The sequence below is a fragment of the Brachionichthys hirsutus genome, chromosome 6 (genome assembly GCF_040956055.1).
Source record: "Brachionichthys hirsutus isolate HB-005 chromosome 6, CSIRO-AGI_Bhir_v1, whole genome shotgun sequence".
Taxonomy (NCBI): Eukaryota; Metazoa; Chordata; class Actinopteri; order Lophiiformes; family Brachionichthyidae; genus Brachionichthys; species Brachionichthys hirsutus.
In genome coordinates, this window is record NC_090902.1 from 1,996,120 (window position 1) to 2,014,947 (window position 18,828).

An 18,828-nucleotide genomic window follows, 5' to 3' on the forward strand; every position below is an offset into this window, starting at 1 on the left:
AAATTAACTGTTAAAAATGCGCCATGCGTTGAATTAAAACAGAACCTCACCTGTCCGTGTTTAGTCATCTGACGTCATCGATGTCATCGATGTCTTAAAAAATAAATACTAACTCTGACTATCTTACTCTCCTGTTTCAACCTCGCATTTCTCTTTCATCTTTTCTCTATGACGTCATCATTTATTTTCCTTTCCGTTTCCTTTAAACGCTGCGTCGCTGTCCGCGGTGCTGAAATCCACAATCTCCCCCATAGTTTCTATCTGAAGGCCCAAAAATCCATTATCGATCATCGACATGAATAATTCCTCCTCCTACCCAAAGAAAAGATGACAAACCAACTTGTACTATTATTTTGTTTTTGTTTTTTTTTATCATCAACAACCATTTCAATGGTACACTTGGAAAACTATGTGCACATGTAGAAATATTTCCTTCTTAAATATAAGCATTCATTACCTACATATAAATAACTTTGAGTTCCTGAACAAAACATGTCACATAATGCTCACAAAATGGAAGAGAAATCAAGAGGGGGCAACAAAATTAGACGAAGAGACGACATGCAAATAATATAGAAATAAATACAGTGTTTGCGTCCATTCCCTGTTCTACCCCAAATAAATTCTTCCGAGGAAATCTTTTTTGTAAAACATCGAAAGACTTGTATGATCGATCTACGAGGGGAGTATGGCCTATGGATCAACTATAGGAGACAATAACACGCATTAACACTATACAAGTTGAGCCACAAAAACACACAAAACACAGATTTCCTGTCGGATGTGAACATTGCAGTAGTTTGTGCCTTTTTTCTAGAGGAGATAATCGCGTGTTATATCGATAATTTAAAGAAACTAAACTCTCAGCCCCCCCCCCCCCCCCCCCCCCCCCCTCCCCGGGGGGGACGAATACTCAGCTGCGTGTGGGTTTGCGAGGGCGCGTCCTCAGTCGGCGGTGCTTGAACGTCTCAAAGCAACAAAGCGGCTGTTGAACTCTGACATGTGACGCGGCTTCCTTTGCGCTCTGATGGCGCAACGCGTTTCCAGTGCGGTTTGTAGCTTTGATTTGTTTTTTTACCTTTTCTGAAGCTGTCAGTCCTGTCATGTGACCGGAAACCTTTCAGCCCGGCTTGCACTTGTCTTAAGAAGAAACGGTAGTTAACATAAAACGGTTCGACTTCTCTGCGTGGATTCTTTTACAGCTGCAGTGTCCACTGACCACACGGAAAGGCGCAAGGCATAAAAAGTAAAATTACAGAGCCGTCATCTTTTATTGTCTGTCTCGGGTAATTGGGAGGGAGGGGGGGGGCGTCCCCCCCCCTCTGCTTCTTGTCCTCGCTTCATTAGAACATGCTGGTCTTTACTAACGTGGCTTTGACTCCGTTCTGTCTTTGCAAAGACGACAGGACGCTGGCGAATGGCCCGCCCAACGAGTCCGGGATAGAGGTGATGGTGCCCGGGGCGGTGGCCCAGCCTTGGCTCGGCGCTGTCACTCCCATGCCGGTGGACACAGTTGTTTTCACTTGGTCCAGCTGTCCGTTGCCGGTGGTGTTGACCTGGCCGCCGGTGGGACTCGGTCCGCCGCAGTTGGAGGTGGGCAGAGGATTCGGGCCCGGTCCTCCGGTGCTGTCGGGGTCGGTTGCCTTGGTGTCTTTGCTGTCTTCGTCTCTCGGGTCGGATTTCTTTCCCGAGTTGGACTTGGCTGCGGCTGCGGCCGCCGCGGCTGCCCGCTCCTGCTTACGAAACTTGGCGCGTCGGTTTTGGAACCACACCTGCAGTAAAAAAAAAAAAAAAAAAAGACATCAGCATGAATTATTGATCCAAATTAAATCTATCTAAAATTTCCGTTTCAATTATACGAATCAACTTACAAATGTGTTTTAAATGCGTAAACGAGTCCATAAGCACCACCCCGTTATTTCGCGCATGCATGAATGCGTGTGGAGACCAATATGTCATCATGCAAAACAACTTTAATTTCATCGAAATCTGTTGACATATTAAATATATCTAAATGATTTGCGTGGTAAATCCCCCCCGTGCGTAATTTGTGCGCTATCGTGCGTAATGGCAGTGAGCGTCTGTCGGAGATATCCGGCGGCTGCGTATACCTGCACTCTGGCTTCAGTCAGATCGATTTTGAGTGCCAGCTCCTCCCTGGTGTAAATGTCCGGGTAGTGCGTTTCAGCAAAGACCCGCTCCAGCTCCTTCAGCTGCGCGCTGGTGAACGTGGTCCGGATGCGCCGCTGCTTCCTCTTCTCGTTCAGTCCTCCGTGATCCGTGAAGAGTTTGTAAGGAACTGTAAATGAAATAAAAACGCCACCGTCAGACGCGCACGCGTTCTCACCGGTGCGGCGCAGCGCAAGATATGAGCCATGAAGTCAAATAAAAGCAAAGTCAAATTCGATATTTAGTGTAAAATCAGGTTACGCGCGGTGGCCCCAAAGCTTCCGATCGTATTACGCATTTGGTTATCTGTGAATTGATAACGTCTCTGGCCTGATGCGGTTAATTGTAACTTTAAACTAATTGTTGCTCGTCATTGAGGCTCAGGTTTGGAAACTTGTCATAATGTTTCCATCCGCCCCGCCGGTTCCGACTGGAACTCCAATTCTGTGCCAATAATGAGCTTTGCTTTTCGCTTATCTAATTATTTTTCCAAGCTTTATGTCTCATCGCAAAGTAAATAAATTACGCCGATCATTTTGGCAGCTTAAGATAATTCTGTTGGCGGTTTTGGGTGTGACTGGGATAGTATAACCCGCTAACCGAATTACCGGCTTGCCTGCAATCGCTTCTAACGTGATAAATTCTTTCATTTGTGTAAGCAAATTTCGTTTGGTAAATACTAAACACATTTCCATTTTCAAATGCAATCAAGACGCCCTATAATACGCGGGGTTGGAGCTCCGGAGCTGCTGCATGCTTTACCTGCGGCGTACGGGCTGCTCTGGTGGTCGCGCAGGGTCCCCAGGCTGCAGGAGCCCGGCGTCAGGGACGGACAGCCGGAGGTGGCCCCGAACGTGGTCCTGATGGGATTGTACTGGAACCCACTGGCTTGGCTGCACGAGCTGAAGTCCGCGTAGGCCGATGCCAGGCTCGACGTGTCCATCCCGGCCATACACGACTCGTAGGCGGAGGAATTTAGGTAAGAATACTCCATTTTATACATTTGAGAAGGCTCGGTGGAATTAGAAAGCTGCACTTCCCGAGAAAACAGAAATGTCAACCGAAAACAAACCCCCCCACTCCCCCCAAAAAAATAGGAATAGAAAGTATAAAAAAAAATAAAAACGAGGAGGACGCGCGGTCTGAGCTGGGGCGGGGGGGGGAGGACTTTGGTTTGAACTGGTTGGAAGGAGGCTGGACGGTGGGTAGATGCGCACTGCTCAGCGCCTGCTCCAAAACTGGCCTCCTTTATAGCAGCCTAGCCCTGTTTTATGAAAAGCCCCCTAAGAGCCGCCTTGCCCGAGGTCTCTAGAGCATAGAGTCCTCATAATAAACTTGGCTCTTTCCGCTTGGACAATAGCAAAGCGTTTGCTCTTATTGCTGGCGCTTTTTTACATGACAATAACTCATCAGTCTATTGGGCTGGCACTGGGGGGGGGGGGGCTGTCCAACCTCCCTATCATTGATCCCCTGCATCTCTAATTAGAATTTAATACCACGCCATTACGCACCCCCTCCACCCCTCTTACCCACCCGCGCCCCGCTCCTCTCCAACCACCATCTTGCCCTTTAATTCAATCACACCACTTGGAAATAATGAAAGTTGGGTGACGATTCTCCCTGATCCAATTTTCTCCAAGCTTTTAAGCCTTTTACGCGGCCGTATACCTTGGGCTGGATTTCACAGTATTCCCCCTCTGCCGCTTCTTTCTTCTTCGGCTCCGACTCTTTTCTCTCCCGCGCGCGCACCGAAGCAGAAAATACATATATTTATATATTTATCAGCTACATTTTCCATCTTTACGTTTTATATTTTAAGAATGTAATCCTACTATTGTTGCTGCAGCTGCACCTGGTCATCCCATCTGGTTTTACGCACAATGTAAGAGGCGTTAATTCTGCTCTGTTTCAGGAGACGGCTTGCAGAACTGGAGCTCATCTCAACCCAGTGAAAGATTCTCACCTTTGAATTTATGAGGAAAAACACTATGAGAGTCTGGTGATGTTTATACCCCCGTGCACTGTAACACACACACACACACACACAATCACATCCGCAATAACAGGGCTGTTCCGAACACGCCCTTCCATTCGATTTTGATTTTTTATTTACGTCTGCAAATTACACGGGTTAGGACATTTTCTAATTAGTAATTTAGACTTTAATTCAGTAAGCGAATTTTACGCAGCGCAATCATTTACGCACCCGCAATGATTTAATAATGCCCCTTCTGCCAAATAACCAGGACATTTCTGGCCCATCTTTCCCCTGCTCTGCTGCTAAACTTCCGGGTGTGTTTTATGATTCAAATGAGTTTGTAATTCTCTTTATTACTTTCATTATTCCGCTTATTCGCCAAATAACATCTTTCTAATGAAAGTAACGAACTGGCGCGGCAGTCCTCGGACCTCTTAGGCTCACAATATTGGCTGAGTGGTTAATTCGGTTTCGCGTAATAAGGTGAGCCGTTTTGTGCGGCGCGTACACACGCTCGACGTGGTTCTTTTTTTTTTTTCCTGCCCCTTTGGGACGAGTTCAAGTCCTCGTTTGACGCCCGTGTTTTCTTTTCCCAAATTATTAATGCGCGAAAATTAAACGTCACAGAGAAACGAACGAATTGATCCGTGAGAGGCCTCATTGATAAATCACTATCTGATATTGCTATAATAATGTTATCGGGACTATAGCGGCATCTGTGATGCTTTATTTCACCAGTTTTATGACACGTGACTGCAGCATGAATTTAGACACTGAATGCAACAACCTATTCAATATTATTATAAAATTATTATCGATTTTGCCTCTGACTATTTTCTTTTCATTCAGTCTTATTTTTCAGCAGAATTGAAGGAGATAAGAAAAAAGAAAACATTTAAAGATATAGGTCAAATTTCTGTTTGTGTTCGTTTAAGGAGATTTTCAGGAAACCGATAGAACAAATTTACTTTTTTATCGACGTGGGCGCAGATTTTTAAATAAATTGCTGCGTAAACGTCAAACTTGATTTTAAATGTTATAATATGCCACCAAACGCCGTTTTAAATTGAACATTTGTCCCATGTGGATTTTAGGGCGCAAGTTGCGTGCCCTCTGTTTTTTTTTTTTCTGCCATCAATTATTTTTCTCAACAATCGCTGACGCGCTGCAGTGTGTTTCTGTGTTTGTCCCTATTCTTTCGTGTGTACATTGTCTTTTCAGAGATCAACGAGCAGCAAAAAGAACGAAAGCAAAGAAAAGTTCATTCTTTCTTGACACAACCCGCTTTCTATTATGTAAATGTTTTCTTTTTTTGATTTTCCCCTTTTCCCTCACACGAGCTGGGACCCCCCCCCCCAAAAAAAGTTGTACCAAATGGTTAATTTGATTATTGAAACCAAAGAGCCAAATGGTTCACCGTCCTCCCTCCACGCGTCTGGCAGCTCGAAAAGAAACCTTCTCTGGGCATTAATCTAATAACGCTCAAAGGAACGAGAAGTCTTTTCTGATATTTCGCCCAGGCAAACGCAATTATAGCTTTTAGCCATCGCTTTCTTTCACTGAAGCCGCTCTTTATTCTCGCGGTCTATAGTGCCTCCACTATATCCCACCAGCTATTGAAACGCCTCCTCTTTTATATTTTCAACATCTTTTAATTCTGTCAGCCGTTCGGGTGGCCTGAGGAGCCGCAGTTTGATATTTTGATATTAAATCCGAGATGCGGGATTCGGTTTAAAGTCATTAAAATGCTTTGTTTTTCCCCCTCATCATTTGAGAGATGTTTTATGTTAAATAGTTCTACTCTTGCGCAACGGGCCTGGCTGCAGGTTCCTCTTTGCATTTAGCGCTGCGTGCAAACAGTGATTTACAGTACCACAATGAGCATTTAATTCAAGTAAAGCTGTGGTTAATTCGTAATTATGTGGCAAATAAAAGGCTCCAACCTTATGCCTTCACTTAAATAAATCAGGAAAATGCGATGCGTGCGGGACCTCTAAATTCCCCTGGCAAGTGCCAGACAAAAGCCGGGATACGGGAGCAACTCCTCTCCATTTAGTGCGCACTATCGTTGCTCAGCAATATAGGAATGCGGGTCGACAGGAGGGACAAAAAGAGGAACAAAATGCCATTGTCTCTGGATGGATTGGATGGATCCACTCCCCCCCGAAAAGGCAAAGACACAGAGGATGATAAAGAGAAAGAGCGATGGGAGGGTCCCGCTGTCACATTTCACCTACAACGTCTCACTCCTCCGCCCGAGGAAATCATCAAAACGGTTATTAATAAGGCCTCGAGTTGCAGGGGCGGGGGCGGGGGGCTCGAGGACAGATTAAAAAAAAAACATTTTGGGGGTGCTCTAGTGGCAATTTAATCTGATGTCTCAATTTGACAGGATGGTTGAAGGCGAGGGACCAAATCGATCTGAAAGTATACCTGAAAGAAAGTCTCCACGAGGAGAATGGAAATGTAATTCTGCTTTACGCGGAGAAGCTTCAGGTCATTTCAAATATTATTGTCTCTCTAAGCTGCCGTGCAGGTGATCTAAGACGTGAGAAAACAGCACAAGACGAGTATAAAGGTGTTCCATGCAGCCCGGCGTGCGTCAAATGCGCATCGCGTTTCCATGCGCGCAGATGGAAAGTGACATCTGGAGAAGATGCGGAATTCAATTAGAAGCTGGAAAGAAGAACATGCAGAACAAAAGAGTTCCTCCGTTTGATCGCGTTGTTGTTGTTAGATTTATAGGCTAATCCTGCTTAATCTCATTTTACCCATAAAATAAAGACTTGGTGCATTTTAATACATTTTTACACTCAAATCTAACGACATCTGTTAAGTGTCGCGCAATGATATAGATGCCAATATTTTTATTTACAGATTTCTACACACCCAGATGTGTTGGTCTCATCCCTCACTAACACATCTGGGTCATCCAGATGCTGCAGCCCCGCGGCTCGTGCTCGCGGCTCGTCCCCGCTTGCCCTCCCCGGACCCTCCGAGCCTTTATCTGCGACCAAAGAGACCAGCCCGCGGATTAACATAAAAATCTTATTCCGGAGGATAAGATTAGGAAACATATTACCCTCAAACGCGGCCTTGGCACGGGCGAGAGCCAGGCAAGGAATCAATTACGGAATGACTCCGAGCTCTAAGTCGACATTAACGCAGAGAAATGCCATCGACCGCTTCTGAAACACGATTTCGCAAAGATGTGATCATTAAATCTCTTCCCAGTGTTCAAGAATTTGATTCATAAAATGGTCTGAAATGAGATGGAATTAAATTCTTATCGGAGCTCTTGTCATCGTTTCATCCCGCGCCGTTTAACGTCGGTCAATGGCCTTCATGAGACCCCCCCCCCCCCCCCCTGTAGATAAACTTCGTAATTGAATCCGGCCTCTCCGCGACACATCGTTGGGCTGTTATTCATTTATTGCGGCCGTGCGGACGGACGGGCCGGAGTTTGCCTCTCTCTGAATGTTTTACACCGCCGAACGGTGCAGCGGGGGGGTGGGGGGGGGGGGGGGCTATCGGGGTATCCGAAAAATCATCTGTCAATTTTTTTTTCTTTATTAGCCTCCTGCTTTTCAGGGGTCAAGGCATATTTTATTTTAGCATATAGTCTACTGGCATTACAGCCCCCCCCCCCCCCCCCCCCCCCAATTGACAATTATTAGCCCTAGCCTCATAAATCAACGGTGTGACCCGTTATTATTGTTGAATTGAATAGCTGTTGGGGAAGTGAGGGTCAGTGTCATTAACTCCCCCCCCCCCCCCCCCCCGTTCTCCACCCCCGGGCCCCCTGAAGGCATTTGGCCCTCTATACAAGGACCTGCTGGCTAATAATGCCGTGTGGTCGGCCCAGAAGCTTAATCACACATGCATTACGCGGCGGACAGCGCGCTTTTGTGCGCGCGGAGGTTTGCTGGAATTAAGCGATTAATGGTCATCTGAGCGGCAGGCGACAAGGCGGCGCGTCGAGAATGATGGAGCGCGTTTTAATGTCGGAAGGAGGGAGGAGAGATCGGGGGGAGGGGGGGGAGCAATTACAGTAGGCCACGTCTCCCAATCCATCATAAAGCGTCAAGGTCATTGTGAATGATATTGATTATTATACATCGCTTTGTAATGTTTATTACCCCCCCCCCCCCCCCCAACTTCCACGTTATAATATGTAAAATATCCCACATGTAAACACCTGCTATCAATTTCTAAAGATGCTAATTTGTCTCGCCCCCCGCCCCCCTTCTCATCTCATATTCTTTTGATGTTATGACTAACCACGTGACCTCACTCGTACATTAGACTTTTGATTTTGCCCCCCAGCCACCATCTGCACGCGCCATCGGGCAGGTCACGTGATTTGTTATTTCCATATAGTATAATAACACGACGCGCCGCGCCACGCAATCAACCCGGGGCGTCAGACGCAATCAATCAATAGTCAAACATCGAACATTCAGCTGCTCTTTGATCTGTGACGAGGGCGATGACGTCAGATCAAACATGACCACTTTAATGATTCGTTTTCTTATGTTTCTGTTATGAGTTAGGTCTGCACTCTCTCCATGCAGGTAACTATAGCAACTAAATCAAGAGTTAACATTTATCAGTTTTATAATCATTAAAACCGTTTTCTTGTTTGTATTTTGATGCTTTAAACAAAATTTGAATCAGTCAGTATTTTTACATCATTAATTTAACCTCAGTTATATTTATGTTTATTTATTATGGTTTTAATTTCCCGATATCATCATCTCTCCTCTCATTAACCTCAGAACTGAATAAAGTCGCCCTCCTTGAGTTTAGAACTCACTTTTTCCACCGCTGCTGCTCTTCCTGCATCGGTGTCAGTGTGTGATTTATGTTGCCATGACCACCGTCCACTGGGTTCCTGTTGATCAATCAAGCCTAATCTGATTTGATGGAATCCTTAAAGAACGGCCAGATGGGAGCCATCAGCGTCGTTCTGTCCGCTGCGTGCCCTGATTCACTTCCTGTTCCCAGAAGGCCTCTCTCTGATCGCTGCGCCACAGAGCTGCAGGAGATAGATTCGCTCTCCTGGCTGCACGGAATCAATATGTGGATGCTGAACTGGGTGGCGCGCAAATAGAGTGTTTTATAAAGCTTTCGGAGCATTTGTGTTCGTGAAGTTCATGGCGTGTAGAGAGAGATGACACACTTCCTGTTTTATTGAGACCAACGTCGCATCTCTGAGGCAACGTGGAAGATCAAAGGCAGCGTTACTTTCACTGGAGGTGACTGCAGCTTCTATCGTCTTTGGCTCTACGCTGCGTATCCCCGCCCCTCTGCCTCCTCTGTTGATGCTTGACGTGACAAATAGCTGGATCTGCACTTTTCTACATCAAAAGCAACATGCCCCTCATCATCGCCGGGTGCAAATTCGATCAGAACACGCCCAGAATCCTCCAGCTGCCTGATGATGAATTGGCATATTAGGGCCGATGTTTATGCATCAGGCCAACGCGCTCCAGCAAATGACAGTAAATTGCTTCTCAGACAAATATCTGGTCTGGGATTCCACTGAGGGGGGGGGTTGGAGGGGTGAACCTTCATCAAGGATGCCGCAGGTTCCTGCATAAGCTCGTTGAGGAAGGCGGAGGAAGACTCCGTGTCCGTCCGCCGGGATGCTTTCTCTGTTACATGACTGAACAGAAGTTCATGGCACGACTTCGCAGCATTTCCATTGATCGCGAAATAAAACACTGGAAAAAAAAATCACGAAATGTCGATTAAAGTTCAGATGCCTTTGATCTATTTTGGTATTAGAGTGGAAATGACTCCAAACCAAACCGCTAATTACTGTTATTTACCTTTATAGACTTTACGGATCCCAACTCGCCTGCTCTTGTAGCTTCGATATGATTTAACGTCGGTGTAAACTGAGCTAGTCCAGCCTGGGTCCGGGTCCAGATTGAAGCCACAGAATGAAAACCAATAGCCCAGGGCTGATGGAGCAGCAGCGAGAAGACAGAGAGAACCGTAAGAGGAGCAATAAAGCTAATGTGATCACAGCAAATGGCTTTCTGAATGGAGGTGGGATGAAAGCCATAGCCCTGAAATCTGGCTTTGCCTGCCTTGACAGAAGCGACAGGAAGATGAAGTTTCTATTGGATTTCCTGAGAGGAGAGGCAAAGTAGCCCGAAACCACGACCACTCGCACGTTGGGCAAGAGATCGATTAGCGATGTGTTCGTTACAGGCGGGCGGTCCGCATGTAACGACATCCCAACATCTGGGAAACGTGACGCGGACGTTAACTGAACCTCTTAATGGATGCAACACAACAGAGGGAGTGATGCCAAATTAGCTTTGGAGCTAAGCTACCTGTTCCTCCGCCGCCCCAGTCTTTATGCTACACTGAGTTCATCGCCTCCTAGCTTTAGCTCCATGCCTGGATCCTCCGTCTCCTGCTCTGTCGTTGGGATGTGAAAGAGTTTAAGCTGGACGTGTAAGTTATTCTCTGCATGAAAACACGGTTGTGATGCTTCCTGTTGGAGACTCTGCAAACCCAACGTTGACCCGGTGAGGAAAGCGTCAGCATCGGCATAGTCTTTATTGCCCATCGTCGGCGTGCCACCCCCACAATGACAACGACGAGGGCGTGTCCCGGTCTCGTTTAGCTTCTATTCAAAAGCCATCACAAAATGCCCACCAGCTTGCGACCCTCTCCTTCCCCATGGCTGCGTTTGCAGGTTTGCATCTGAATCGTGAGGCTGATGGGGGGCCCGAGCGCTCGGCCACGTGGACCAGATTGATGTCATTGTCTCGGCACACTGACCTTTGCTGTAATACCCACGGCAGACATCACAAACTCTCACATCAATTTGGTCCAATTGGATGTGGCATGTCCCGGCTAACTCGATTTGTGGAGAAATGCACCTGTCTCTGCCTTCCCTCCCTATAGATCTACCCAAGGGGGGGGGAGGTTGGGTTGCAGGGAAGAGAAAGGAAGAGTGAGGGGAGGGCTGTGGAGAGGAGTTGGCTGCAGACCCCCCCCCCCCCCCCCCCCCCCAAAAAAAAACACTCAGCCATGCATATAAGCACCGTGCACCAACTTCTCTCTCTTTCTCTTTCTCTAAGCTCTTTTCCCTCGGCTATACGCTTTGCAGATGTAGCTCATCTGCAGTGTGTGTGTGTGTGTGTGTGTCCAAGGTCTGGGCAGACCGTCTGGGAGGAGCAGAAGGAGAACCATTAGGCCGGTGGTAATCAGATTAAAGTGATGTTAAAGGGGGATGTGAATTTAAACAGCCAGCAGAGAGAAGAGGAGGAAAAGTTGGAGGTGTTATTATTAAGGTTGTTCATTACTCATAAGCTCTCTCTGTGTGTGTGGGGGGGGGGGGGTGCATCCACTAAAGTGTGCTGTGCAAGGTCACTTTTTCATGCATCACACACACGTTTACCGTTTCACCTATAGCCGTTAGAATATGCATTCATTGCAGCCTCTTTACGTGCATGCTTTGTGTGTGTGTGTGTGTGTGTTATGACGAGCAGCCAGCCGTCAGAGATGAATAATACCTGTTGTGATCTGAGCGTTAGGCAACAAGCAGCGTGCTGTGAGGCCATTCAAGGACCTTCGTGGCCAAAACTGTTTTATCGCAGCTTTAAAACTGCAAATCTAAGCTGCCAAAATCTCCGTTTCTCATTCTGCGTTTCCTCGTGAAGGCTCTTCTTTGGTTAGAAATGGACTCTAAGACCTTTAAGGACTCGCACGAGTGAACGCGCTCGGCCACAAACGGATGTCGAGATAGCATTTTGCAGGCTTTATGGATTTCCCCTGCAGTGTATTGACAGGCGGGTCAATGAGCCGGCAGCGTAAAGGACAAACCTAACCTTACGATTCACTTAACATTGACTTGGGTGGAATCTCCCGGACTCTCAGAAGCATGTCAAAAATGTTCCTGCTGCTCCTGTGATGACCGTCGAGACGTTTAGCATTAGCTGAGTTTTTGTTTGTTAACCGTCGCTGCAGAGGAACTATTTCCTGTATGGGCGGAGCCAAATGGGTCTTTTTTTTTAAATAAAACATGATTTAATAAACATATTTTTTTTGTGTTGTCTGAGAGTAAACAACTCAGAATGTATTTATTGTTCTATAAATTAATTTTGCAGTTTAAAATGTCATGTTTTGAGGATTTTAATGGACATTTCCAGCCAATCAGAATCAAGCATTTTTCTTACTAAACTCAATTTACGCTGCAATCTGTTGATTCTAAACTCCTTTTCAGAGTTTGAGTATAAAATATCCTGAACGGCTTATATTATTCTATCTATGAAACACCTGATCAGGTCTCACACACACACACACACACGCACACACAAACACGCCTGCCCCGCCAAAGGTCCGGTCAGTGACCTACCCCAACCGTGCTGCACGGCGTGACCCCCGCTGCCCCGTCACGCCACCGCCACCATCCATCCCCTCGCCCCGCTCCCCACCCGAATGCTGAGGCATCACTGCTCCTGAGCACACAGTCCTGGAGCACCCCCCCCCCCCCCCCTGACCCCGAGCTGTTCCCCATTATAGAGCAGTCAAAAAGCTTTTAGAGGCTCCGGTAACGCTGAAAGATTGATGGCGCAAAATGGGGAGGAGGAGGAGGAGGGTGGAGGAGCAGGTGGTTAAGAAGAGAATGTCCTGCTTAATGGGTCGCCAGGAATGTAATTCAATAATTATGAAAAGTGACTCGGGAGATCCGGATTGATGGCGACTCATGGGGGAGGCGGCCAGCTCTCCGCACATGCCTGAGCATCCTCATCCTCTTCCTCCTGACACAGGTGAGCACATTTCTCCATCGGTCAAATCAGGATTTGAATATTGTGATAAGGATATTGAACACTCATTGATTGTGTTTTGAAGTAAAGGAATCATTTCTGCCGCCCTTAAATGTTAAGGGGAACTGTCCCGGTTTGTAAACTGTTCGTACTTTTAAGCGCCTAAGCAGATTCTTGAAATCCTCAGTTTTCTAAGATCATTAAAAGTTTTTTTTCCTCCATCAATATAAAACATATCCCCAGATATAGATAATTGTCTCCATCTCTGCTGTTATTTTCCATTCGGAAAAGCCTGAATGCCAAACGCTCAACCTCCCGGCTGCACGGCCGCGTTTTTAGACCCACATCTCAGGATGGATGTGTTTTAGCCGTCCGTGTTTGCTGTCTGAGCCGGATGATTGAATTAAAGGTATTGGCTTTCTTCAAAGCCTGCGCGTCATCAATATTTCAGCAGACCAGATGAACACGGCAGACCTGCGGCTTTTCTGCAAAGCTTCTCCGGTTTGGTCCATTTTTGAAGTTGTCAGAATAATTTGGTGCGGCAAAAGAAAACCGGAAACTGTGTCCAGAAGTCAATGCGAGTGCGTTTTGATCGTTTGATCTGATAAACAAGCTTCTGAAATCAGTTCTGCAACTCTAATATATATTCTTTAAAACATATTTAGATTATTTACTGTTGATTCTGTTCCACATTTCAATTTACTGCATTTAACAAGCGCTCAATGAAGCATCTTCTGTGCAGCGGTTTGCAGTTTTGATGTGATTCATCAGCTGTAGCAGGAAAACCCCGTTTTCCAGTTGGTGAACGTCTCCCTATCAACTCTTCCTCGTCTCTCATCCATGTCATCCTCCCTTCCGCCCGCTATACCTAGGGTCTACTTTTGCTCGCTGAGATGTATTGATAATTTCCAGCAAAAATACGATTTCAGTTTATTCTACAGAGCGAAAAATCTAATAGTTGAGTCCTCAATTCAATTGTGTTTTACCAGAGTGGAGAACAATAAACAGGGAGGAGGGCTCCGATCCAGACGTTCGCCATGAGATTATTGCTCCAAAGAGATCTGATACGATTACAGGAAGCAATAGATGATAATTACATCAGAACATGACTTTTCCACAGTGAACACTTATATTCATCTGGGTTATGCATCGGCCCAAAACTGAGACCTGGCAACGCGTGTGGATGACATGGCCTCTGGTGCCGGCTCCCCCGGACGGACGGGGTTGGGGGGGAGGCAGCGTTAGAGGTCACCACAGGGTCACGGGTTCAGTTCTGATGTTGGATTTCTAGCAGATAGATCACACGCAAATAAACAGATTTATTTAATGCAATGATTAGAACTTGGCTGCACTTGGAAAAGAGAGCACAGACCTCCACCAAGCAGCTCGTTCCCCTCCTAACTGGATCTAAACCGTCCATGTGGTGATCTGGATCAGCACCGAAATGTTCTAGATTGTTCTTGGTATCTTTATACACCAACCGTGAACAGAGTTTATGTGTGTTTTTACCTGTTTTTAGAATCCATAAATTGGTTTTAATGTTAAAACGTAATATTTTTTTCCTGACCTCATTCTGGATCAGAGCCAGAAGACAATTTTCATGATAGTTCATATCGGACCCCTTTATGACTGTGATTTTTAGTGAATGAATTGACTGCATGTTTTACAAGGTTGTTCTCTAATATTAAATGCTCAGGAGGCCGGAACGATGCAGGTTCCCCCAGTTTTGGAAAAGTCTTGATAAAATCTGCAAGCCGCATCAGATCCAGATGAAATTCGGTGGTAAGATAGAGATTCCCACCCTACATGACAGTGTCAAATTCCATAAATATCGGTCAATAATCAACAGATATACTGCGAAACAAATTTTGAAGCTCCATTGACTGCACTGTTAATGAAGATTTCAAAGTGATCCAGAATCCAGCATCTCTTCTGGATCCTCACCAAAGTTTAAGCATCTGTTCCTGCTAACATTCCTAACATTTCCTGAAAATTACATCCAGATCCGTCTATAATTACATGTGTAAAGTACAGTCACAGGGATGCTGGAAGCGGAAAAGTAGGAGCACAGCAAAGGAAATTAAAGCTTTGTGTTGCACACTTCAAAAATGACTCAGTGTGTCCCAAACTCACAATCCTCACATTTGCTTGTTTCCTTTATGAAGGATATACATATAAAATCATACTTTTCTCTCTCTTGCATGACATTAATTTTAAATTATCTTTGCTATTTGGGCTGTTTGGGACCTGATGAGTCTAAAAACAAAGAATTATATTTTATATGTTGTGTTAATCTAGAGACAACCAAAAGTGTGACGTCCACCCTTGGTCTAACGCTGTCACTGTGCAGCCGATCATTCACAAAGTTGGAAGCAAAAAGAGCCGAACAAACAGAAAAACAAACTAATGAGTGGGGGTTCGCCAGGGCGGGCTGTTTGGTGGAGAACCAGCGGTGGCGGGGGCCAGGCGATGAAAGATGGCCGCTTTTACAAGGCCAGACAATGCAAAAGAAAAATAACAAAACTGGCCAACTTTGATGGCCCTGAATATATTGGGCGCTCTGCCTCGGCTGTGTGTGTGTGTGTGTGTGTGTGCCTGCAGCAGCGGGTGGGGGGCAGAAGGGTTAAGTAGGATAGAAGGCACCCATACTTCAGATTGGCAGCAAGCTGCCGCAAGGATAATCTAATCAGGGGATGCAATTCAATTAGCCAGGGGTCTCTGGGGCCACGGAGCCGGGCAGCCGGTGGCAGCACCGCTACTGTGGGGGCCGCCGCCTGCACCACCCGACACCCCGACGCTAGCCTCAGACGGGGGGCCCCGGGACGCCACGCATGAATGCAGATGAAATTTGAAATATGAAAATCTCCAATAATTTATGGAAGTTGTCAGGAACACAGAGCCAAGCTGCTGCTGGCTGGGAGGAGAGGAGAGGAGAGGAGAGGAGGAGGTGGAGGTGGAGGAGGTGCTGCTGCTGGCTGGGAGGAGAGGAGAGGTGGAGGAGGAGGTGGAGGAGGTGCTGCTGATCTGTGAATCCTCTATCATAATAACAGACGTTACAGTAAAGTGTCCAACGCCATCCGCCTTTATTAAAGAGCCTGGATGTAAATGTTTATTTGTCGAAGCTTTATTTAAACTCAAGTATAATTCTAATGATCTGTCCATTGAAGTTTTTCCACTCTGTAAAGCTGCAGGCTTCATTTCGTCAAATCATTCTCTCAGCTTATATAGAAATTACTGCTGCTGTGTGAAACCATCAATTAAACACACAGCACGCTAAAAAAAAGAATAAAAATTTATTATGTGAAATGGTTTAAATCATTTTCCAATTTAATTGCAGATGGGATAAATAATGAATATATTTAAAAATGTGAATGATCATTCTTATTACACATGCAGGCAGAATTTTGACAGAAGCTCTTTCCTTTGTTCTACATTTTCCTCGGTCAAATATCGTTCCTCGCTTCCCGGCCTTCCTCTCCTCCCACGTGTGTGTCACATCGCCGGGACTTGCACCTCCTCCAGGAAAGGAAAGAAGCCGATGAGAGCTGGAGTAGTGGGAGAGGGAAGGAGGAGAGGGAGGCGGAGGGTGAGACAGGATGAGAAAGAAGACGGAGGGAGAAACCAAAGCAGGGAGGAAGAGAGCGAGAGATGCTCTTAGACAGATTATTGCTCATTAGAGGCCGCCTTGCACCCGACTATTATGTCAGGAGGAATCCTTTTTCATTTGCACAAATTTGCTTGGAATTTTTCTTATTTAGCCCGGCCTCCATTATCAGAGCTGGGAATCAGATTAGCCTGTGATTATCCTCCGGCTCGCTTGCCAACATTTCCCCCATGCGGCCAGCGCCGGTGGCTTGGATCGGTCTTGGCCTTTTGTTAACCTCTGCCCACCAACAATGCACAACAACATGATGAAATAATTCAGCGCTGGGCAGCGGCCCGGCCTGGAAAACCCACTCTAACCCACGTCTGGGGTCGTATAATGAGATAACTGGATTTTAGGTGTTTTATGGGTTGATTTTTAACGCTGTTGTAGAACTAAACTGAAACAGTTGAGACGGGGATGGACGTTATTGATCGCTGTTGATTATTAGCAACAGATTTGGTGGTGACGTGACCTTATCTGACCTTTGCAGCCTGTTTCTCCTCTCTTCTCAGGCTCAGAGAGGCTACAGATGCCAGCGGCATTATGGGTATTGTAGGCCAAGGAGTATATATATATATATATAATATAACATTAAGAATAAGAGGATAATTGTGTGTCATGGCGACTAGGCTGCTGATATTTCCAGAAGTACGGCGGAGGAACAGGTGGAATGGTTTCCCATTGCTAAATAATCAGTCCAATTAGGCAATTAGAACGTGATTCAGAATCCGGTTATGGGTACCCCACGAATAAACCGCCAGCACCAATCACAAATCAATAAAGACACCTTTGACTGACGCTTTCATTTACCTGTGGTTTCTGAGCGGACTCGCAGAGATTTCACGCTTCAAAGACTTCTGGGAGACGTTTAGCTGGTGCATTTGTTGGGTTTTGGGTATTTAGAGATAGAATAATTGATTGGTTGGATCGCTTTTCTCAGTGTCACACGGACGAGAATGCAGGTTTATATTCAAGTGGAAATTTGTGTTGCAATTTTTTCTGAGTGTGAATCAATGCTCAATCTTATACATCACAGCGTCTGAGCAGCAGCACATTTATAGAGATATGTAGTATTATTATTTTCCCAAACTCAAAAACTGAATCTGAAATTCTGCTGGGTATATTTGGTTTGATTAATATGTAGAAGAAGAAAAAGTGACAATCAGAAGAACAAAGAGCAGTTAGTTTGTAGAAGTTTGGTCCTTTTATTTCCATTAAAGACATCAAAAAAAGAAACGTGCCAAGTATATTCAAGCTTAAGACAATGGCAAAATGTTTTACAGCTCATTTTAGCTCTTATAAATGTCATCAGTAGAAACGTTTACAGCCTCTGGAACCCTTGATTCAACTTGTTTTATTACCGATTCAACCCCGTACTAGAAAATAAAACATAAGTGCGTCATTTGCAGGGTCTTAAACTCTTCTAGATGACTTCTCATCCCTGATCCCATCCGTCTCCGGCGCCTCTCCCGCTCATCCCAGGCCTTCACCCTGCCATCTCCAGCCAGGAGGGTCTGCAGGACATCGTGTAGCCACGCAGGAGTTGCTGAAAGCTGGCTTGGTAGGAGCAGATTGCTTCCTAATTGTGCTTTTCAGAGCGGCTGTTGGGTTCCGACAGGAATCCTGGGGGCCAGGGGCGAGGACGGCAGCACCGATGGAATCCAACCTAGCAGGGTCTCATTGATCTGCCGAAGCAAAGGTCACCACCGTTGTGCATCTGTGGGCTGAGTGATGGCCACCAGAGCTGCAGCGCCACTTCGGCCCGACTTTTCAGGCTCGTGTTCATCTTTTTTTTTTTTTTACGTTTTCAAGTCAAGCTAATCTCAATTTTCCCCTCTTGTGCATCCTGAGATGGGATATCATCTCTCTCTCCACGTCCTTCATCCATGCACCCCCCCACCCCCCCACCACCACTACTCCACCAGCCAACCCCTGCTATTTTCACCCCGCACATATCCGTCGCCGCACTTATCCAGCCTCAGACGGGTGCTGGCTCGATAGCTAAACGGATTACCCAACAACAGAGCACCTCTCCTTCTCCTCCTCTTCCTCCACGTCTCCGTGCACTCTTCTAGCCGTGGGTCCTCGGAGGCGGAGGGGCCCTATTGAGCGGGCCCCATGGCTCTCCACTAGCCAGGCTCTTTATTGAGGCGTCTATAGGGCTTTATGCTGCCAGCGCTCGGCCTTGCCCTCACCGTCATCAATCATCCTCGGCTCCAGGGCTGCTATCACTGCCCGGACAA

The 18,828-nt window shown here is 46.2% G+C and overlaps 1 protein-coding gene across 1 annotated transcript; it reads right to left on the reverse strand.

Annotated features, from left to right (window-relative positions):
* Positions 1 to 1,343: 1,343 nt before the first annotated feature.
* On the reverse strand, positions 1,344 to 3,172 carry phox2bb (paired like homeobox 2Bb). The gene is made up of 3 exons (XM_068740501.1): positions 2,932 to 3,172; positions 2,112 to 2,299; positions 1,344 to 1,772 (listed from the first exon to the last, which is right to left on the reverse strand). The coding sequence occupies exons 1-3, from the start codon at positions 3,170 to 3,172 to the stop codon at positions 1,344 to 1,346; spliced, it is 858 nt and encodes a 285-aa protein (XP_068596602.1).
* Between the last annotated feature and the right edge of the window lie 15,656 nt (positions 3,173 to 18,828).

Bases quoted from the DNA above. Each gene is read 5' to 3' on its own strand.
- phox2bb (XM_068740501.1), bottom strand. From the start codon at position 3,172: ATGTATAAAATGGAGTATTCTTACCTAAATTCCTCCGCCTACGAGTCG. The intron at 2,300-2,931 runs GTAAAGCATGCA...TTTCATTTACAG, and splicing joins GAGCAGCCCGTACGCCGCAG to TTCCTTACAAACTCTTCACG. The intron at 1,773-2,111 runs GTATACGCAGCC...TTTTTACTGCAG, and splicing joins TGACTGAAGCCAGAGTGCAG to GTGTGGTTCCAAAACCGACG.